This window comes from Myxine glutinosa, chromosome 13 (genome assembly GCF_964187855.1).
Source record: "Myxine glutinosa chromosome 13, kmMyxGlut1.1, whole genome shotgun sequence".
Classification (NCBI taxonomy): domain Eukaryota; kingdom Metazoa; phylum Chordata; class Myxini; order Myxiniformes; family Myxinidae; genus Myxine; species Myxine glutinosa.
Window position 1 is genome coordinate 103,811,342 of NC_136273.1, and position 23,097 is coordinate 103,834,438.

Below are 23,097 nucleotides of genomic sequence, written 5' to 3' on the forward strand. Positions count from 1 at the left end.
TTAAGACAATCATTAAGATGTGGAAGATGTATGGTACCACAAAGACCCTGCCTAGATCAGGTCGTCCCTCCAAACTGGACGACCACGCAAGGAGGCTGATCAGAGAGGCCACCAAGAGGCCTATGGCAACTATGAAAGAGCTACAGGCCTTTATGGGAAAGACTGGTCACTGTGTGCATGTGACAACAATATCCCAAGCACTCCACAAGTCTGGCCTGCATGGCAGCGTGGCAAGAAGGAAGCCATTACTCAAAAAGCCCACCTTGAGTCCTATTTGAGGAAGGCAACAGAAACATTCCGGAGATTCTGAAGCCATTTGGCAAAAAGTGATGTGGTCTGACGAAACAAAGATGGAACTTTTTGGCCTAAATGCAAAACCTTATGTTTGGTGCAAACCCAACACAGCACATCACCGAAAGAACACCATCCCTACTGTGAAGCATGGTGGTGGCAGCATCATGTTATGGGGATGTTTCTCATCAGCAGGGACTGCGGCACTTGTCAGGGTAAAAGGGAAAATGGATGGAGCAAAATACAGAAAAATCCTGGAGGAAAACCTGCCGTCTTCTGCAAGGAAGCTGAAATTAGGACGGAAGTTCACCTTTCTGCATGACACCGACCCAAAGCACACAGCGAAAGCTACACTGGAGTGGCTAAGGAACAAAAAGGTAAATGTCGTTGAGTGGCACAGTCAGAGCCCCGACCTAAATCCAATCGAAAATCCATGGAATGACTTGAAGATTTCTGTCCATCAACACTTCCCATGCAACTTGATTGAGCTTGAACAGTTTTGTACAGAAGAATGGGCAAATATTGCCCAATCAAGGTGGGCAAAGTTGGTAGAGACCTATCCCAACAGACCCACACCTGTAATTGCTGTCAAAGGTGCTTCTACCAAGTATTAACGAAGGAGGGTGGACACTTATCCAACCAAGATATTCTAGTTAGCCCGTCCACTGCACAGCAGGAGATGGGGTTTTGTAATGACGTGTGTTTGTGTGTGTGTGTGTGTGTGTGTGTGTGTGTGTGTGTGTGTGCGTGTGTGTGTGTGTGTGTGTGTCTGTCCGGGCGGTAACTTTTTCCCATTTGAGATATCGTCATAAAATTTTCACCAAAGCTTTATTTGATAATACGGAGAGGGCAAATTAATAATTTTATCTTAATGTCAAAAGCTCAAATGTCAGTGTCACATAAAATCATCAATTTTCATCCGATTGACTTGAAATTTGTATAGGATTTACATATCAGCTTACTGAATGAAACCAACAACTATTTTTGAGATCAACCTCGGCCAAAAGGTCATCAACCTTTTCAAATTTCTAAAATTCTCAATTTTCATTTGATTCACTTGAAATTTGAAGATGATTTTCTTATCAGGTCAGAGAATTCAACCACCAATTATTTTTGAGGTCAAAAGGATGCTCTACTGAGTGCAATTCTTCTTTGTTCTCTTTTGCCAAATGTCGCTCTGCAAGTTATTTTCCATTTGTCTGTTTGTCCAGGCGACAAGTGAAATCCCGAAATTTCGGCACAATTGTGAGTCAGTGCTTTGGCAAAAACGATATTTTTGTTTTTATTGATTAATTACTTAATTATTATCGATTTATTAAGTACTTATTTATTTTCTCTCATCTGGGAGAGAAGAGTCTTTGAAGAGAAGTCTCTGAAGTCTGAGTCTCTGAAGTTTCTCTCATCTGGGAGTTCTTTCTCTCATCTTTCTTTTTCCTCAGGCACCTTTTGAGATAGGAAGATATTATTTAATTTTATATTAATTAATTATTGATTAGTCAATTATGTTTTTTTATTAATGATTTATTTCATTAATTTTCAAAAAGGTACAGCTTCAGATGGTTGGTTGAGGTTGAGGTGGTTGAGGTTGAGGTGGTTGGTTGACTGGTGGTTGAGGTAAGCTATTAGCCAATTGATTAAGAAATTATTTTATGATTGCCATTGATTGATTTTAATTATGCAATTAATCAATCAATTATTGTACACCTCTCCCTCCCAATACCGTCTCGATGTGCTCCACGGTGGTATTGCCGGGCGCCGAAGGCACCCCGGCAATGCCGCACTGGAGGATCTATATAATAATAGCGTAAGGACTCGACTTTGTTATCCCTTTTACGCCGCACCCAGTGACCCGATTCCCACGGCACTAATGGATTTACGATCTACGAACCGCGCTCTTTGTTCATCACGTACAGCCATACTCGAAAAATCTGAATTAGCCGACGTTGGGGCCCAAAAGCATCCGATTAACTGCCGATACGACGCCATCTTACGATGCCATCGTATTGGCGTCTGCTGGGCGAAGGCGAAGCAAGCCGTCCGCTGATTGGACAGGCGAAGGCGAAGCAAGCCGTCCGCTGATTGGACAGGCGAAGGCGAAAGCAAGCCGTCCACTGAGTAGACAATCCAGAGCATGCATTCGTGCCGGTGTCGGCGATCGTTGTTCATATATGCACTCTTCATTCTCATCTTTCTTCCTAACTCTTACTCGGACAAGCAAATCCCCTATGCCATCCATAATGGTACACTCTATCCATACACCACATCCTCCCTTCCGTGGATGTTCCACGGGTTTCGGCTAGAATTTATTTATTTGGCATGGGAGTGGTGTACTTTGAATGTATCTGTACTTGTTTAAAATACCTTTAGTCGGTGTAGTACACCGCTTTATTCTTCCAGATGAGTGCCTGGGGGTATTACCCCTATTTTGTCTTCTTTTCCAACTTCCACATCCTCTTCAAAGTCATTCTTCCCTTCAGTTCTTCAAGAGAGCTAGTCACCACTATCTCAGACCACCCCCTCCAAAACCACGATCTTTTGTACTGCCATAACCCCTGTCCCATTTTCTTCCCAGTTCTTCCCTCCGAGGTTTGCTTTTGCATCCATTTTGTCCACCCATAAACCCTCGTATACCCCTCATTCCTTCCCACACCATGTATTTTCCAAGTTTCCCTCTATTTTGTCCTTTGACCCTGTTATTGGTGTTTCCCTCGCTCTATCTCTGCTGTTCCCCATGCTGTGTTGTATCCTGATCCATTCTATGTTCTCACTCTTCCATGAGCCTTGACCTCGTAAAAAAAAGCAATTAAAAAAACACATAGAACATGGTTATTTGATTCATGGAAGAAGTGCTTTTGCTACACAGCCTATTAACGTGATCGATGTAGTCCCTACATTGTGGTGTCATGGTGTCAAGGAACATAGGACTATTAAAAGTACGATATATCATTACTTCATTAACAGCCCCAATTATTCCCATTATTGTAGGGTCACAAACCCTACAAATGTCACAAATGACATTCTTTTTTTTTTTTTTTTTTTAATTGTAGGGTCACAAAGGGAACATTTTGGCCCAAATGTCATGAACTGGCTGGCCAGGAATGGGATTCGACCGAAGGTGATTTGTGTAGGAAAGAGTTGGTCGAAGATCGCCCTCTCTTCACAAAAGACTCCGCGGAATGTGTGACTTGTATCGCCCAATGCTAGCACATGGGACACCCAGCTTAACATCCATCCAAGGGATGGCGCATGTTGTGACGAAACGTCCTGCTTGTGAGGCACCAATCCGAAAGCTTATAGTCACGTTGGGAATCAAACCCAGACTGCACCGTTCAAAGGTAAATACGCTACCTTTGCATTATCCCACCAGACAATATTAAAAATACAATACATCTTGACAATTCGGTCCGATGATGGATTTGTGAGATACAAAGTAGGAATTCTCCACAAATTGAGACATCTGGCACATCAGTGGATAATAATAATAACGATGATAAAAATCGATCACATTGTGTAGTTTGGGATTAAAGCATTCCCACACCAGCAATCCAATGGTTGCATTTAATCAACAACACCGTTAATAGTCCAATTATTTATTTAATTTCATCGGCATTGCACTTGCAGCATTAAAAAAAAAATAAACCGTCACAAAAAGGACAACACCAATGTAACTGTTCAATCAAACCTCAAACTACACAGCATTAAAAAATAATCAAGTTCACTAAAATGCCAAATTAAATGTATGTTCGATGTATTATTTACTGCTATATAATTCAAAAAGAATGTGGAATAAGATAAACCTAGAATTGTACAATAAATGTGCAGATCAGCTGTCTGGACAACCTTGACCAAGACAGACTATTTATAAAGATTATTCACTCACCTGCTTGGGTTAACATCAATGTTATGGACCATCTTTAGTGATGATGTATGGGACAACCACCATGGCAACAACTCCTGCAAACACAATAACAAGGAGAAGTGCACAAAACTTATTGAAGAATCGGTCATGGCAAGACCTTCTCAGAAATGATGGTGGACCATCGGGCAACGGGAAAACTATGGGTTTTTCATCGCTCATATTTATATGTTCAACAGAGACCGAACTTGATGGGTAGTCAATGGTCTCGATCTCCAGCTTATGTCGGGCCACCGGACCGCAATTGGTTATTGTGCGATGACCTGTACAGTTAGCTTGTTCACTTTTACAGACTTCAGGTGTACAAGGACTGACATCACGTGGAGGAGTGTCTGGGAGTTCGGTATGGGAGAGCGGTGAAGAATGTCCTAAAAGTTGAGGGAGAGCACGTGGTGCTAAATGGGACAAAATGTCACGTTTCCGTGGACAAGGGTCAGCTACAGAATAAGGCACAGACAGGGAGTCGGTGTTCGTAGGAAGCGCTGGGAATGCAGAACAGCACGTTCTGAGATTCGGTGGTTCTGGAAAGATAAACTCGGCATCGTAGGCAGGGGGTGGAGAAGATGGCAGCAAAGAAAATCCGTTTGCGTGGAATGGGCACGACGACGTCTCGATGCTCGGCAGGGACCCCATGAATGCCTGGGCCAATTTTTTGTCTGCCATGGATTCTGCGGTTCCTTGGGGTCTTGCCTCGATCGAGATCTTGGCATTGCCCGAGCTTTCCGGCAGAGACCCCATGAATACCTGGGCCAATTTTTTGTCTGCCATGGATTCTGCGGTTCCTTGGGGTCTTGCCTCGATCGAGATCTTGGCATTGCCCGAGCTTTCCGGCAGAGACCCCATGAAGACCGGGGCCAATTTTTTGTCTGCCATGGATTTTGCGGTTCCTTGGGGTCTTGCCTCGATCGAGATCTTGGCATTGCCCGAGCTTTCCGGCAGAGACCCCATGAAGACCGGGGCCAATTTTTTGTCTGCCATGGATTCTGTGGTTCCTTGGGATCTTGCCTCGATCGAGATCTTGGCATTGCCCGAGCTTTCCGGCAGAGGCCCCATGAAGACCGGGGCCAATTTATTGTCTGCCATGGATTCTGTGGTTCCTTGGGATCTTGCCTCGATCGAGATCTTGGCATTGCCCGAGATTTCCGGATCATGTGGCCGATTCTCCTTGGGGGAAGTGTCTCCACCAACAGCAGCAGCAGCTAAAATGTCAATCGAAGTCTGCTCCTGTTTGGTCGTCGTTCCCTCACAATATTCACAAGCCGTCGGTGCGGACACCGTGACCTGTGGTATGACCGCACCACTGGCCATGTCAACACGTTAGTGGAAACAGCAGAGTAATTAGTGTTCGACCATGGATCCTGTTCATCATTCGGATGGAAAACAAGAAAAAAGGGGAGGGGGTCACAAAAAGAACGTCACAACTGTCCCATACAGTCTCAAATACTTCCTATTCTGATTTAACACATTTTCTCCATCTCTTGTATTTGAGATCAACGCAGATTGCACTCATTCACTCATTCATTTACACTCACTCATGGACAGGTTTGTTTGTCTCACCCTTTACTCCCATCTTCATGCACTCCAAATATGAACGAGCCCGACTTGACGTGCCCACCTTGACCAGGTGAGAGTTACTTGGGTGTTCCCGCAAAGCGCCGAGGACGAAGGGGCGTGGCCATGCTGGAGGACGTACTCACCCACGACAACCAATGAGAACGTTTATAAAATGCACAACAGGGGAGGTCACATCAGGGGAGGTCACATCAGGGGAGGTCACATCAGAGAGGTTCATATTCCTAATTAGCAGCAGATAATTATAAATTTGTCTCGAAATTATAATCATATCCGATTGTGTGCTGCACTACCTGTCATGGTACAGAAGGGTGCTGCACACTGGAGCTTACCATCTTGCAGGGGATGGATGAACCTGGATGTCTGAAGAAGAAGCTGGATCCACAACAACAGGTCAAGTTAACAAACAACACTCGAGTAAATGATACGATGCGGGGAAGAGTAAACACTTAAAAACGTGACCAACATGAATGTGCTGTACATGTTTAAAATAAAGGTGTGCAAAGGAAAAACCAGAGAACAGAAGGATAAAGCGGGACACGAACCCCCAACCCCACTCGCCTCCTCCGGACCCTCCACCCACGACTTCACCTGAGGAGGGGCGAGGAATCTCTTATCGTGATCGATCACATGGAGAATCGCCAGACTGTCGCACCAAGAACTATCATTCCAATGAATCTGTTTCTCCTGACGAATGCGCTCGACATATCGCGTTCAAACATTTGGATGTAAAGGACAGGTAAACTTTACACCTTGTACTTTAATAGTAACAAGTAAACTTTACACCTAGCACTTTAACCTTGCACTTTAACAACTTGTACTTTAATAGTAACAAGTAAACTTTACACCTTGTACTTTAATAATAACAAGTAAACTTAACAACTTGTACTTTAATAGTAACAAGTAAACTTTACACCTAGCACTTTAACCTTGCACTTTAACAACTTGTACTTTAATAGTAACAAGTAAACTTTACACCTTGTACTTTAAAAGTAACAAGTAAACTTTACACCTTGTACTTTAATAGTAACAAGTAAACTTTACACCTTGTACTTTAATAGTAACAAGTAAACTTAACAACTTGTACTTTAATAGTAACAAGTAAACTTTACACCTTGTACTTTAATAGTAACAAGTAAACTTAACAACTTGTACTTTAATAGTAACAAGTAAACTTTACACCTTGTACTTTAATAGTAACAAGTAAACTTAACAACTTGTACTTTAATAGTAACAAGTAAACTTAACAACTTGTACTTTAATAGTAACAAGTAAACTTTACACCTTGTACTTTAATAGTAACAAGTAAACTTTACACCTTGTACTTTAATAGTAACAAGTAAACTTAACAACTTGTACTTTAATAGTAACAAGTAAACTTTACACCTTGTACTTTAATAGTAACAAGTAAACTTAACAACTTGTACTTTAATAGTAACAAGTAAACTTTACACCTTGTACTTTAATAGTAACAAGTAAACTTAACAACTTGTACTTTAATTGTAACAAATAAACTTCGCAACTTGTACTTTAATAGTAACAAGTAAACATCACAGCTTTTACTTTAATTGTAACAAGTAAACTTTACAGCTTTTCCTTTAATTGTAAGAAAACTTCACAGCTTTTACTTTTATTGTAAAATGTAAACTTTAGAGCTTTTCCTTTAATTGTAAGAAAACTTCACAGCTTTTACTTTTATTGTAAAATGTAAACTTTAGAGCTTGTCCTATAATTGTAACAAGTAAACTTCACAGCTTTTCCTTTAATTGTAAGAAAACTTCACAGCTTTTACTTTAATTGTAACAAGTAAACTTTAGAGCTTTTCCTTTAATTGTAACAAGTAAACTTTACAGCTTTTACTTTAATTGTAAAATGTAAACTTTAGAGCTTTTCCTTTAATTGTAACAAGTAAACTTTACAGCTTTTACTTTAATTGTAAAATGTAAACTTTAGAGCTTGTCCTATAATTGTAACAAGTAAACTTTACAGCTTTTCCTTTAATTGTAAAATGTAAACTTTAGAGCTTTTACTTTAATTGTAAAATGTAAACTTTAGAGCTTTTCCTTTAATTGTAACAAGTAAACTTTACAGCTTTTCCTTTAATTGTAAGAAAACTTCACAGCTTGTCCTATAATTGTAACAAGTAAACTTTACAGCTTTTACTTTAATTGTAAAATGTAAACTTTACAGCTTTTCCTTTAATTGTAACAAGTAAACTTTACAGCTTTTACTTTAATTGTAAAATGTAAACTTTAGAGCTTGTCCTATAATTGTAACAAGTAAACTTTACAGCTTTTCCTTTAATTGTAAAATGTAAACTTTACAGCTTTTACTTTAATTGTAAAATGTAAACTTTAGAGCTTTTCCTTTAATTGTAACAAGTAAACTTTACAGCTTTTCTTTTAATTGTAAGAAAACTTCACAGCTTGTCCTATAATTGTAACAAGTAAACTTTACAGCTTTTACTTTAATTGTAAAATGTAAACTTGAGAGCTTGTCCTATAATTGTAACAAGTAAACTTTACAGCTTTTCCTTTAATTGTAAAATGTAAACTTTAGAGCTTGTCCTATAATTGTAACAAGTAAACTTTACAGCTTTTACTTTAATTGTAAAATGTAAACTTTAGAGCTTGTCCTATAATTGTAAAATGTAAACTTTAGAGCTTTTCCTTTAATTGTAACAAGTAAACTTTACAGCTTTTACTTTAATTGTAAAATGTAAACTTTAGAGCTTGTCCTATAATTGTAACAAGTAAACTTTACAGCTTTTCCTTTAATTGTAAAATGTAAACTTTAGAGCTTTTACTTTAATTGTAAAATGTAAACTTTAGAGCTTTTCCTTTAATTGTAACAAGTAAACTTTACAGCTTTTCCTTTAATTGTAAGAAAACTTCACAGCTTGTCCTATAATTGTAACAAGTAAACTTTACAGCTTTTACTTTAATTGTAAAATGTAAACTTTAGAGCTTTTCCTTTAATTGTAACAAGTAAACTTTACAGCTTTTACTTTAATTGTAAAATGTAAACTTTAGAGCTTGTCCTATAATTGTAACAAGTAAACTTTACAGCTTTTCCTTTAATTGTAAAATGTAAACTTTACAGCTTTTACTTTAATTGTAAAATGTAAACTTTAGAGCTTTTCCTTTAATTGTAACAAGTAAACTTTACAGCTTTTCTTTTAATTGTAAGAAAACTTCACAGCTTGTCCTATAATTGTAACAAGTAAACTTTACAGCTTTTACTTTAATTGTAAAATGTAAACTTGAGAGCTTGTCCTATAATTGTAACAAGTAAACTTTACAGCTTTTCCTTTAATTGTAAAATGTAAACTTTAGAGCTTGTCCTATAATTGTAACAAGTAAACTTTACAGCTTTTACTTTAATTGTAAAATGTAAACTTTAGAGCTTGTCCTATAATTGTAACAAGTAAACTTTACAGCTTTTCCTTTAATTGTAAAATGTAAACTTTAGAGCTTGTCCTATAATTGTAACAAGTAAACTTTACAGCTTTTACTTTAATTGTAAAATGTAAACTTTAGAGCTTGTCCTATAATTGTAACAAGTAAACTTTACAGCTTTTCCTTTAATTGTAAGAAAACTTCACAGCTTTTACTTTTATTGTAAAATGTAAACTTTAGAGCTTGTCCTATAATTGTAACAAGTAAACTTTACAGCTTTTACTTTATTTGTACTTTAATTGTAAGATTGTAACAATAACTAATTGTACGGTATAACGTCTTGTACTTTAATTCTAACAAGTCTCTTTTTCCGCTCCGTTTCCCCGGATCAGGTTGTGCGTCATCAGAGCTCATGCACGTCGATCAAAGTCAAGTTTTTTTTTTCTCAAAGTTAAGTATTTTGTTTTGCTGTGTGTGTGTCCACTGTGTTTCTGGTTCGATCGTGTTTTGCATTTCGTGCAAAATTGTCTATTAGTCAGTCAGTTTGGTCATACATGTTTGGGGCCTGGTTAGCCTCGAGGCCTGCCTAGTCACCTCATATGGTCTTTTCTTATTCACGTTCAATCTCACTCTGGATTTTTTTTTCAGCCCCGAACCTCTTACCCTTTGTTTGATGTCTTAATGTAAAGTCCTTACGAGATTGATGGCATCACAAATAGAGGGATTCAGAGACACAAAGCAAGCGTCCAAACAGCGGTTTATTCCCGGAAGTGACTATTCCCGGAAGTGACGACACAGAAAAAAGCCCTCGGGGCGCCCAACAGGTGCCGGAGCCCAGGAAAGGATATGACATCACAGTATGTTACAATTCCCCCCTTAAAAATCAAGGCGCGTCAGCAGCTCGAGCCTCGAGCGCCTAACAACAACCGGTGGTTCGGCAATGACACCGCTCACAGTGGATGAAACATCCTCAACTGGAAAGCCATTGGTCGGGGACGTTTCTGGTAAAGGTACTACAGGTGCAGGTGCAGTTACGAGGGGCGATAAAGGCACTCTCTCAGATGGTTGAACAGGTAGCGGTACAAATGCAGGTGGTTCCACTGGTTTGGTGTGACGCAACTTGAGTTGATCAAGGTGCTTCCACTGAGGTCTACCATCAGACAGTTTGACGAGGAAAATCTGACTACCAATACTCTCGATAATTACCCCAGACAACCACTTCTCACACAGGCCGCCGTTGAGAACAAACACACAGGTGAAGGAGCTGGGGCTCCCACGTCGATCGGAAGAATGGACGCGACAAAAAGCTGGAATTCATCCGAGTTGCTTTAATCAAACCAAACACTCAGGCACTCTGAAAAGCCCGTTTATCGGGCAGCAATATATATACATATTATCCCGGAGCGTTTGCCCAGGAAAGGCGAGAGGGGGCATGCCCGGGCGTCCCGACCGAGGCCTGGCAAGTTGAGCGCGGGCCTGCCCGGGCGTCCTGGACGAGCCCGGCATGGTGATCGCTCCGCGTCCTTGATAGGTGCAAGGCGATTGTGAAAACCCAGCGGTAGCCGCTACACACGTCCCCCCAGAATCGACTTGCACCGGCAGGGTCAATTTGAGGGGGGTCCTGATGACCCGGCCGAAGCGACCCCTGGCGGGTCGTGGGAGGGGGTCCGGTGTGGTGGTGGGTGGTCGAGTGGGGGGCACCGTGGACGGGGGGCGGCCTCGCCACGGCGGAAGGGCCACCCGTGGTGGGTGGTCGACGTCCATGTGCGCCGGCTTGAGGCGGTCCACCGCAATCCGGTCCGACCTGCCGCCGATGTCGATGACGAACGACATGTCGTCCCGTCGCAGCACCCGGAAGGGCCGGTCGTACGGCGGCCGGAGTGGCCCCCGATGTGCGTCGTGACGCACAAAAACATACTCCGCTGTGCGAAGTGCTGGGGGGACGTAGGACTGGGGGTCACCGTGGTGGGATGTTGGCACGGGGACAAACCGTCGGGCGGCCTCCTGGAGGTCCGAGCGCTGGTGAGCTGCGGACCAGGGACTGGTAGCGTCGGGCACGAATTCGCCCGGGACGCGTAGCGCCTGGCCATAGACCAGTTCGGCGGTGGATGCCTGGAGGTCCTCCTTGGGGGCCGTGCGGAGGCCCAAAAGGACCCACGGCAGCCGGTCGGCCCAACCGCCGTCTTGAAGGCCGGCCATGAGCGCAGCCTTCATGGAGCGGTGGAATCGCTCGCACAACCCGTTTGCTTGGGGGTGGTAGGCCGTAGTACGGTGGAGCTTGACCCCCAGGTTGCGGGCGACCGCGCCCCACAGCTCGGAGGTGAACTGTGGTCCACGGTCTGACGAGATGTCCGCCGGTGCGCCGAAGCGGGCGACCCAGGTGGCGATGAAAGCCTGCGCCACGTGGTGGAGACGAGGGGAACGGCCTCCGGCCACCTGGTGGTCCTGTCCACCATGGTGAGCAGGTGTGTGAACCCCCGTGACGGGGGGAGGGGGCCCACCAGATCCACGTTGACGTGGTCGAAACGTCGTTCGGGCACGGTGAAAGGTGCCAGCGGGGCCTGGGTGTGTCGGTGGACCTTGGCCCGTTGGCAGGCCGTGCAGGTGCTGGTCCAATCGCGGACGTCCCGAAGAAGGCCGTGCCAGACGAATCACGCCGACACCAGCTTCTGGGAAGCTTTCCGGCCCGGGTGGGAAAGGCCGTGGAGGGAGGCGAAGATGCGGCGTTGCCAGGTGACGGGCACGATGGGGCGAGGCTGGCCTTGGGAGACGTCGCAGAGCAGGACAGTGTCCGCGAAGGGGATGTCGGCCAGGCAGAGGCCCGTGTCCGCCGCCCGGAGGGCTTGCACCGTGGTGTCGGTGGTTTGGTCCACCGCCATAAGCGCAAAGTCCACGCCCAGGTGGACCGCGTTCGCGCTGGCCCGGGAAAGACAGTCGGCCACGGCGTTGTTTTTGCCGGCGACGTGCCGGATGTCCGTGGTAAACTCCGACACGGCGGAGAGGTGGCGCTGTTGGTGGGCCGACCACGGCTCCGTGACCTTGGCCATGGCGTAAACCAACGGCTTGTGGTCGACGAACGCCGTGAAAGGTCGGCCCTCCAGGAGGTGGCGGAAATGGCGGACGGCCAGGTGTAGACCGAGGAGCTCCCGGTCAAACGTGCTGTATTTGAGCTCGTTCGGCCGGAGCTGCCGGCTGAAAAAAGCGAGTGGCTGCCAAACCCCGTTCACCCATTGCTCATGTACAGCGCCCACCGCGTAGTCGGAGGCATCCGTGGTGAGGGTGATGGGAGCGTTGAGCACCGGGTGAGCGAGCAGTGTTGCGTCGGCGAGGGCCCGCTTTGAGCTTTGGAAGGCCGCATCCATTGCTGCGGACCAGGCGATGTCGTGCTTGGCCGGCTTGCCCCGGAGGGCTTTGTAGAGGGGCCGCATGAGTTGAGCAGCGCGGGGCACGAAGCGGTGATAAAAATTCACCATTCCCAGGAATTCCTGCAGGGCCTTTATGGTGCGGGGACGCGGGAACATGGTGATGGCCTCGACCTTGGTTGGCAGCGGCACGGCCCCGTTCTTGGTGATGTGGTGGCCCAAAAAATCAACGGCCGTCGTGCCGAAGTGGCATTTGGCCGGGTTGACGATGAGGCCGTGCTCGCTGAGGCGCCCGAACAGTGTTCGGAGGTGGAGGAGGTGCTCGGCCCAGGACGTGCTGGCGACGAGGATGTCGTCCAGGTAAACGAAAAGGAACGGCAGGTCACGCAGCACGCCGTCCATCAAGCGCTGGAATGCCTGAGCTGCGTTCTTGAGACCAAACGGCATCCGCAAGAATTCGAATAAGCCAAACGGCGTGATGACTGCCGTTTTAGGGACGTCGGCCGCCCTGACAGGTACCTGGTGATATCCCCGTATGAGATCAATTTTCGAAAAAATGACCCGTCCCGCCAGACGGGCGGAGAAGTCTTGGATATGCGGGATCGGGTACCTGTCGGGGGTGGTAGCATCATTGAGACGGCGGTAGTCGCCACACGGGCGCCATCCACCCCCCGGCTTTGGCACGATGTGCAGTGGCGAGGCCCATGCGCTATCGGAGCGCCGCACGATGCCGAGGTGCTCCAACGCGTCGAATTCGGCCTTCGCCATGGCGAGCTTGGCTGGGTCGAGGCGGCGGGCCCTGGCGTAGACCGGCGGGCCCGTGGTTGGTATGTGGTGCTCGATCCCATGCCGTACTGCGACGGCCGAAAACGTCGGCCGCGTGAGGGCCGGGAACTCCGTGAGCAGGCGAGCAAACTCGTTCGCCGCCGGGACGGCGCATGCCAGCTCGGTCGGCGCGGAGCTGCTCAATGTGCATACCAGGGAGCTGAAGGTTTCGGCGTTGATTAAACGACGCCGTTGGACGTCCACCAGCAGTCCGTGTGCGCAGAGGAAGTCGGCGCCTAGCAGAGCCATGGGCACGTTTGCGGTTACAAACGTCCAAGCAAAGCGTTGGCCGCCGAAGCAGAGGGTGATGTTGCGTGGGCCGAAGGTGCGGATGGTCGATCCGTTGGCCGCAACCAAGGAGGGGCCGCAAACCGCGGATTGCCTGTCCTGGTCAGAGGCGGGTATGACGCTCAGTTGGGCGCCGGTGTCGCACAGGAAGCGCCGTCCGGACGCTTTATCCGTGATGAACAGTAAGTTGCCCGTGTGGCCGGCGCTCATGGCTGGTAATGAACGCCGGCCCGGCCGTTTCCCGGCCTGCCGAAGGTGCACGGGGGTCGGCATGTTCGGGCCTTCTGTCCGAACCTGGCATGATAGTAACACCACGCTTGGTCAGGTGGAGGCCCCGGTCGTCGTGCTGGAGGTGGTCGGCTCGGTGTAGCGGCCGCCAATTGCGTCGGCAGTTCGGTCGTCGACCGTGCCGGGTGCTCGGGCGCCATGGGTGTTGCGTCGGACGGCGGTGGGTCCCATGTCGCCGCTGCGATGCGCTGTCCTGCGGCGGAGATCTTGTTGGCTTCTCTGGCAAGGGCCCGGGGATCTGTGATCGTCGTGCTTGCCAGGGCGAGGCGTACCGGGTTAGGCAGCTGACGGAGGAACAGCTCCCGGAACAGGAATGCCGGAGAGTGCTCGCCGAGCAGTGAAAGCATGTAGTCCATTCACTCGGAAGGGCGCGTGTCGCCGAGCTCGGGCAGGTCGAGCAGGCGCCGTGCGTGTTCCGCCGATGGGAGGGCGAAAGCGTCGAGGAGAAGCTTCTTAATCGCGCCGTATTTGTCAGCGGCTGGCGGGCTCTCGAGGAGGCTCAGGGCGCGGGCCGCGGTGGCCGAACCGAGCGCTGCTACCACATGGTGGAAGCGGGTGTCGTCGGCCGTGATGCCTCGCAGGGCGAACAGGGAATCCGCCTGTGCGAACCAAACCGCCGCGTGAGCCTCCCAGAAGGTAGGCAGTTTAAGGGCGACTGCTGTGTCCATGTCGGTAGGTCACCAATGAAGGAGTTGGGGCTCCCACGTCGATCGGAAGAATGGACGTGACAAAAAGCTGGAATTCATCCGAGTTGCTTTAATCAAACCAAACACTCAGGCACTCTGGCCTTGGTTGGCAGGATCATTTACATTAATTTCATGATACACAGGCATACGGTCGTGATAATGCTTCTGTTGGAATTTCGTGTGATGCGGTCGTGTGCGATAACTCAATAGGACTCGGGCCAAGCGAGTTTGTATGGTCCCTTCCGTAACATACTTTAGTCTACTCTTCACGATCTGAACGGCCCTCTCAGCCTGGCCATTGCTGGCAGGCTTGTATGGGGCAGAGGTTGATGCCATTTATGCTTGATGCTTGATGCCATTTTGCTTGCAAAAGCTCAGGAACTCTGCACTGGTATAAGATGAGCCGTTGTCCGATTCAATGCAATCAGGAATACCATGAATGGCGAACATACTGCGTAAGGCTTGGATTGTAATGACCGAGCCTGTGGAGGGTACAACAACAGCCTCAATCCACTTTGAGTGGGCATCAACGACGACAAGGAACTTACCTAAGAAAGGTCCAGCATGATCAATGTGTAACCTCGACCAAGGTTTACCTGGCCATGACCACATTTCAAGTGGTGCTTCCGGCGGTGACTTCGCATTAACCTGACATGTGTGACAATGACGGTCGCAGGTTTCTATGTCATCATCTAACTTTGGCCACCACACGTGAGCTCTGGCGATAGTTTTCACAATGACCATCCCAGGGTGAGCATCATGTAGTTCTGACAATATTGTCTCACGTACAGTCACGTGAAAAAGTAAGTACACCCCATGTAAAGTTTTGACTTTTTCAACATATTTCAACATACAGCTATTTGATCTTCATTTCAACAATATTGACGGATAAAGGTGATATAATATAACAAATATCATGAAACATTTACATTTTGTAGTCCATTGTATAATTTAAATAAACATAAATGCAAATTTCACATGTGGAAAAAGTAAGTACACCCCTACATTTATCACTACTTCAAATACCTAAAATTAGAATGAGGTACACCAGCTCAGGTGCAAATGATTAGAACATCGTTAGAGAGGAGCTTGGAGGAACCTGTCTTATTTAAACCTCAGACATTTAGTTTGGTTTGCTCTTTGTTGTTGAAGTGTGCGGCGTCACCATGCCTAGATCAAAAGAGCTCTCTGAGGCCTACAGAAAGAAGGTTATAGATGCCTACGAGTCTGGGAAGGGATTTAAAAAGATCTCCAAACAATTTGAAATCCATCATTCGACTGTCCAGAAGATCATCTACAAGTGGAGAAAATTCCAAACAACTGCCAACTTGTTCAGGCCAGGCCGAACCAGCAAGTTCAGCCGGAGAGCAGACCGCAAGATGGTGAAAGAAGTCTCTAAGAACCCCAGAATGTCATCACGGGACCTACAGGTAGCTCTTGCCACTGTTGACGTCAAAGTGCACGAGTCTACCATTGGAAAGAGGCTGCACAAATTTGATCTACATGGGAGGTGTGCCAGGAGGAAACCTTTGCTGTCCAGAAAGAACATCAGGGCAAGACTAAAGTTTGCCAATGCACACCGAGGCAAAGACCAGCACTTCTGGAACAATGTGCTCTGGACAGATGAGTCAAAGGTAGAGCTATTTGGCCACAGCACCAGAAGACATGTTTGGCGAAAACCAAAGACAGCATTTGGCCACAAGAACCTGATACGAACTGTAAAGCATGGTGGTGGAAATATTATGGTTTGGGGCAGCTTTGCTGCATCAGGGCCTGGGCAGCTCACCATCATATAATCCACTATGAATTCTTCATTGTACCAGAGGGTGCTTGAGGATAATGTGAGGCCATCTGTCAGAAAGTTGAAGCTCAACCGAAGGTTGACCTTGCAACATGACAATGACCCTAAACATTCCAGTAAATCCACCAAGGAATGGCTGAAAAGAAAGAAATGGAGGGTTCTGGAATGGCCAAGTCAAAGCCCGGATCTAAATCCCATCGAGATGTTGTGGGGGGATTTGAAACGGGCTGTGCATGCAAGAAACCCCTCAAACATCGCACAGCTGAAAGATTTCTGCATGGAGGAGTGGGCAAAAATTTCTCCCAGTCGATGTCACAGACTGGTAGACAGTTATAAGAAACGCCTACTTGAGGTTGTTTCTGCCAAAGGGGCAATTTTTTTTTTTTTTTTTTTTTTTTTGTATACAAGATCGAGGCTCGTGAAAGAGCTAACATTAATCACACAAAAAGACAAACCGACACACAAAACACAAAAAACAAGGGGAGTGGCAGACAAGATGGGGAGAGAGGGGGAAGGACACAAAAGAGAGGGGGAAGAGGGGGTAGGACACAAAGACAACATTTGAGAGCAGGGACATCGGGAGGACTTGGGGGGAGGTGGGAGAGGAATAAAACATATGAACACTGCAAGGACTCTGGGGTGAATTACCGGGGGTAGAAAAGATCAAGGTTTTCGATGGGGGAAGATAAGAGATGGTGGTGAACAGCTGTTTTAAAGACCTGGAGGGAGGAGTGGGATTGAAGGGAGTGGGGGAGTTTGTTCCAGAGGCGGGAGAAAAGGGGAATGAAAGAGTGAAGGTGAGCAGAGAGCCTAGACTTTGGCAGTTTAACCATAAGAGGGTTGCAGGCAGATCTTGTGCGACCTGAAGGAATATTGGGGAGACAGAGCACAGAGAGAGCTGGGGGAGCAAGGCCAGAGAGGAGTCGGTAGAAGACAGAAAGACCACCAACCTGCCTGCGGTGAGTGAGTGAAAGGCCCTCGGTGTTGACTACATCGCAGGAGATTCCAATGATTCTGAAAGCTTTGGCCTCAACAGCGTGAAGCCGAGCAAGGTGTGAGGCAGGAGCACCAGCCCAGAGGGGGGAACAGTATTCCATTGAGCTGCGGATGAAAGCCTTGTATGTGGTGAGGAGCTCAGGTGTGCCAAGGAAGGACTTCGCACGACGGAGGATGCCCAGTCGGCGACTGGCTTTGGAGGCCAGCTTGGAAATGTGGTTTTCCCAAGAAAGATCATGGCAGATAGTGAGACCCAAAAGCTTGAGCGACAGAACTTCTTGGAGAGGATTGTTGAGAAAGTAGATGGGAGGGTTGTTCTGTCGGTCCTTTCGGAGAGACATTGTAAGAGTGTGAGATTTGTCAGGATTGAAAGACATGTTCCACTTGTTTGACCAGTCTGTGATTTTGTCCAGGTCTGCAGAGAGTGAGGAGGCTGCAGACTGCCGATCTGAGGGATGAGGAATGGAGCGACAGAGAGTAGGGTCGTCAGCAAAGAGATAGAGAGGATTTTCAAGAGAGTCAGAGAGATCATTGATGAAGACCAGAAAAAGCACAGGGCCCAGAACACTACCTTGGGGAACTCCAGCCTGAACAGGAAGAGGAGATGAGAGAAACCCATTCAGGGCCACACGTTGACTACGACCAGAGAGGAAGTCCGCCAGCCATGCGTGGAGATTTCCATGGATACCAAAGGAGGAGAGTTTGGTGAGCAGAGCAGGGTGCCAGACCGTATCGAAGGCACGTGAAATGTCAAGGGAGACAGCCCTAATTTCCTGTTTGGCGTTGAAGACCTCCATCCATTGTTGAGAAAGCAGAAGCAGCATGTCCAGAGTAGAGTGACCAGGTCTGAAACCAAATTGATGATCAGAGATCAAGCCATTGGAGAAGAGGAAAGATTTCATATCTGAAGCAATGATGGATTCCATGACTTTGCTGATAATTGGGAGAAGGCTGATTGGTCTGTAGTTGCTGGGATCTGTTTTTGCACCTTTTTTGTGCAAACCGGTGATGTTGGCTGATTTCCAAGCAGATGGCAGATGACCTTGAGCAAAAGAGAGGGTGAAGAGAACAGAAAGAGGGAGTGAAAGAGCAGAAGAACATGATTTTAGGACCCGTGGGCTGATGCCGTCAGGACCAGTTGCAGAATCAGAGTCGAGGGTTGACAGAAACTTTTCCACCTTGTCAGGAGGAAAGGACACGGAGTCCAGGAGCAGCTGGGTACGACTGGGTACGGTGGGTACAGAGAGGGATGGGTTTGGGACACAAGATTTAGAGGCAAACACAGAGTTGAGGCATTCAGCTTTTTCACGTGCGGAGTCAGCCGTTAAGCCGTTTGAGGTGAGGGAGGGGATGGAGGGGGAACAAACACCAGAAACAGATTTGACCAGACGCCACCAGGATTTGGAAGAGGGAGACAGATAAGAGAGTTCGGTCTTGAGAATGGTGAGATATTGTTTCCTGGCTCTCCTGAGGGTGGACACACACTTGTTTCGGGCTTTGTGAAAGGAAATGAGATTTCCTTCCGTTGGATTTGCTTTCCAGGAGACGAAAGCAAGTTGTTTCAGGGCAACAGCCTCACCACAAGATTCCGTGTACCATGGACGGGAGGAAGGGTATGACAACTGAAGACGAGATGGTATAAATCTGTGCATGAGAGAGAGCAATTTACTTTGAAAGAATTCCCAGGATGAGTTGATGTCAGAGGCGGTAGAGATGGGAGACCAGTCCAGATGATTGATGGCTGCTTGAAGACCGTGCCAGTTGGCCTGAGTGAAATGCCAGACTCGTCGACGCTGAGGAGGCTCTCTGAGAATGGTCAGAGAGATGTCCACTTTGACAAGCACATGATCAGATGAGCCGATTGGAGCAGAAGAAGAGCAGCAGACATTTTCAGGGAAGTTTGTCATAACCAAATCCAGAAGAGAAGATGCTCCGTTGACTGAGATCCGGGTCGGGAAATTGACAGATTGTGTCAGTCCCAGTGAGTCACAGAAGTCCTTTGCTGAAGAGCCATGGCTGGTGAGAGAGGTACCCACACCCAGCCAACTGGCATGGTGACAATTGAAATCACCACATATGAGGAAGAGAGAGTTGGGATGGGTAGATAGAAGTTGGTCCATATTATCAGACAGTGAGATGTAGATGGAGTCATCGCTGTTTGGTGGACGGTACAACACACATATGAACAAAAGGTGGGAGCGAAGGGGAAGCCGTAGCCAAAGGTATTCCTGGGGGTGAGGTGGAGAGAGGGCAGTGGAGGGCGAGTGAGGAAGAGAGTTTTTTATAAAGATAGCAACCCCATCTCCAGGACGAGGCTCAGGTCTATCATACCGGAGGAGGGAGTAACCTGGGAGAGATACCAAGGCATCAGAGACATCATGAAGGAGGAAAGTTTCTGTTAAGCAGATCACATCTGGTTTGTCAGAAGCAACCTGTATGGAGAGGTCAGTCAAGTTTGAGCGAAGGCCCCGGATGTTTGAGGTCCATACCGTTAATGAAGAGGAAGGGGGAGCATCGGGTCCAGAACAGGGGGGGGGGGGAGGGGTAGGGTAAGATGTGGAAGAGGAGGAAGAGGTAGGGAGAGCTGTTGAAGGTGTGTCAGAGATTTCAGAGATTTCAGAATAGCTTGGAGAAAGGGAAGAATGGGGCGGACAAAAGGTTTGATGGAGATTGGGTGAGGCACAGTGAGGTGTTATTTGAGGAGGGGGGAAGAGCGAGGCAGAAGGTTTGGGGAGATGAAGGTGAAAGTTGGAAGGGGGAAGAAGCAGGGAGGATGCTTTGAGGAGGAGGGGTGAGAGGGGAGTCTAGGAGGGGAGGAGCGAGGGAGAGTCTCGGAGGGGAGGGGTGTGGGGGAGTTTAGGAGGGAGGGGAGGGAAGGGGCAAGGGGGGAGATTTGAAAGGGATGGGTGATGGGGAGGATTTGGAGGGGAGGGGTGAGATTGGATTTTGAAAAGTGTACGATTCATGGGAAACGAACATTTTTTGCAAAATGAGTTTGAGACCTTCGAGTCAAAAATACGTTTGAGGACACTGGAGGAGGGATGGAGTTCTGGATAGTTTAGGGAATGTAGAAAGGAGGAACTGTAAGAGATGGTATTATATATATTTTTTGGAATGAATAGATTTGGTGAGCAAGACGAAAGCATCCTTTTGTAGGAAAAGAAGAAAAGGGTGTTATAATATATGAGAGAAAATAGTTGTTCAGGGGAGAGATTATACATTTCTAACCACGTGATCGCGAACGAAGAACGAACAAACAAATAAGAACAACAAATAAACGAATAAGACCTGGGAAGGAAATATTTTTTTGGGGTTTTTTTTGTTTGTTTTTTTTTGAGTAGAGATATTAAACAAGGAGGTATGGGGTGAACGACTGGTACGAAACAGAGAACGAAAATAATTTCAGCGCATTCGACGAATCGCTGAGAGAAAAACAAAGCCACAAGGTCGGAGACGGTACGGTAGTCTAAGCCTATGAGTACTAGGCCGCAGAATACTCGATACCATTAACCGACGATTGTGTATACATGTACGAAAAATGAGCACCGAAAATTTTCCAAAAGATACGCTATAGGTACACACACTGAAAGATAGATGCAGTCTCGACAAAAACACAATTGTGATAGATCACTTAGCTTCGAGAGCATGAGCGCATGGAGCAGCTTCGAAAAGACGTGACCTCGCCGTGATCTCGCGAGATCATCCGCGAGATCATCCGAGATCATACCACCTATTAGAGCCAAGGGTGTACCTACTTTTTCCACATGCAAAATTTGCATTTATGTTTATTTAAATTATACAATGGACTACAAAATGTAAATGTTTCATGATATTTGTTGTATTATATCACCTTTATCTGTCAATATTGTTGAAATGAAGATCAAATAGCTGTATGTTGAAATATGTTGAAAAAGTCAAAACTTTACATGGGGTGTACTTACTTTTTCACGTGACTGTAGTAGTTTAGGTGGGATTATGATACGACTCCCCCAAAGGAGGCAATCCACATCAACTGACAACTCGTCCTCCCTGTTTAGATACGGTTTAACTTCACTTGCACAAGATGACCAATCACCCGACAGGACACAGCGTCTGACATGCGACAATGTAGGATTGTCGCTCGTCCCTCTTGCAATTTGCTTTGCAGTTACAGGTGCTTTCTCATGAACAACCTGAGACAGCAGATGAACAACATTACCTGGTAAGGGGGTGGTTCCTCAATGGTTTGCGGAAGTGGTAGACAACTCAATGCATCTGCACAATACATTTCACGTCCTGGCCTGTACCCAAGCTTATAGTCATAACCAGCAGTGGTTAGAGCCCAATGTTGCACCCGACCAAATGAAGTCGGTGATACTGCCTTATCCTCCCCCAACAGACCGAGGAGGGGTTTGTGGTCAGTTTCCAATATGAAATGTCAGCCATAAAGGTACTGGTGCATTTACGTACTCCAAAAATGCAAGAAAGTGCCTCGCGGTCAACCTGCCCATACCAACGTTCTGTACTTGACAGTTTCCTTGATGCATATGCAACAGGTTGCAAAAGAGCAGCATCATTGGTTTGCAATAGTGCACAAGCTAATCTGTAAGATGAACCGTCACAGCTCAACGTGAGCTTTTTCATAGGGTCGTAATGTACAAGCAATGATGAAGTGCATAACAGGGTTTATGCATTGCTGAAAGCCTTCTCTTGAGCAGAACACCATTTCCAATGAACGCCTTTGCGCAACAAAATGTGCAATGGTGCCAAGACAGTACTCAGGTTTTGTAGGAAATTACCAAACTAGGTTAACATTCTGAGAAAAGCCCGAAGCTCAGGCACATTGGTGGGAGCGGGAGCGTTCTTGATAGGTTCCACTTTACCTGGTGAGGGCAAAATGCCTTTCCGCGTGAGATGCGGCGACCCAAGTACTCAGGGGCCAAGAATTTATTTTCTTGAAATAATCAGTAATCAGTTCATCTTTACTTCATTATACATACCTGCACCAAGTTTGACTTCGATCCCTTCAGCCGTTCTCAAGTTATCCTGGTAACGAAAACCTATCACGGACGGGCGGACGGACGGACAACCTGAAAACAGAATGCGACTGAAAAACACCTGAAAACAGCGACTTAGTCGGCGGAGGCATAAAAATTCACCCCTCCCCTTCAAAACTCCCAACCCACCCCTCCCCTTCAAAACTCCCAACCCACTCCTCCCTTTCAAAACTCCCAACCCACCCCTCCCCTTCAAAACTCCCAACCCACCCCTCCCCTTCAAAACTCCCAACCCACCCCTCCCCTTCAAAACTCCCAACCCACCCCTCCCCTTCAAAACTCCCAACCCACTCCTCCCTTTCAAAACTCCCAACCCACCCCTCCCCTTCAAAACTCCCAACCCACCCCTCCCCTTCAAAACTCCCAACCCACCCCTCCCCTTCAAAACTCCCAACCCACCCCTCCCCTTCAAAACTCCCAACCCACTCCTCCCTTTCAAAACTCCCAACCCACCCCTCCCCTTCAAAACTCCCAACCCACCCCTCCCCTTCAAAACTCCCAACCCACCCCTCCCCTTCAAAACTCCCAACCCACCCCTCCCCTTCAAAACTCCCAACCCACTCCTCCCTTTCAAAACTCCCAACCCACCCCTCCCCTTCAAAACTCCCAACCCACCCCTCCCCTTCAAAACTCCCAAC

The 23,097-nt window shown here is 46.9% G+C and overlaps 1 protein-coding gene across 5 annotated transcripts in view; it reads right to left on the reverse strand.

Annotated features, from left to right (window-relative positions):
• Nucleotides 1-3,835: 3,835 nt before the first annotated feature.
• Nucleotides 3,836-23,097, reverse strand: part of LOC137439150 (uncharacterized) — a 40,112-nt gene continuing 20,850 nt past the window's right edge. Inside the window, exons 1-5 of one of the 5 annotated variants that reach the window (XM_078767841.1) lie at nt 21,622-21,758; nt 6,341-6,370; nt 6,112-6,154; nt 5,823-5,887; nt 3,836-5,565 (exon numbers count right to left, since the gene is read on the reverse strand). In XM_078767841.1, the coding sequence (XP_078623967.1) occupies nt 4,193-5,515 (1,323 nt within the window). In that variant the 5' untranslated portion in view covers nt 5,516-5,565; nt 5,823-5,887; nt 6,112-6,154; nt 6,341-6,370; nt 21,622-21,758 and the 3' untranslated portion in view covers nt 3,836-4,192. Of the gene's footprint in view, nt 5,566-5,764; nt 5,888-6,111; nt 6,155-6,292; nt 6,371-21,621; nt 21,759-23,097 lie in introns of those variants that run through there. The other 4 variants (XM_078767840.1, XM_078767839.1, XM_078767844.1 and 1 more) reach the window with 4 other exon arrangements.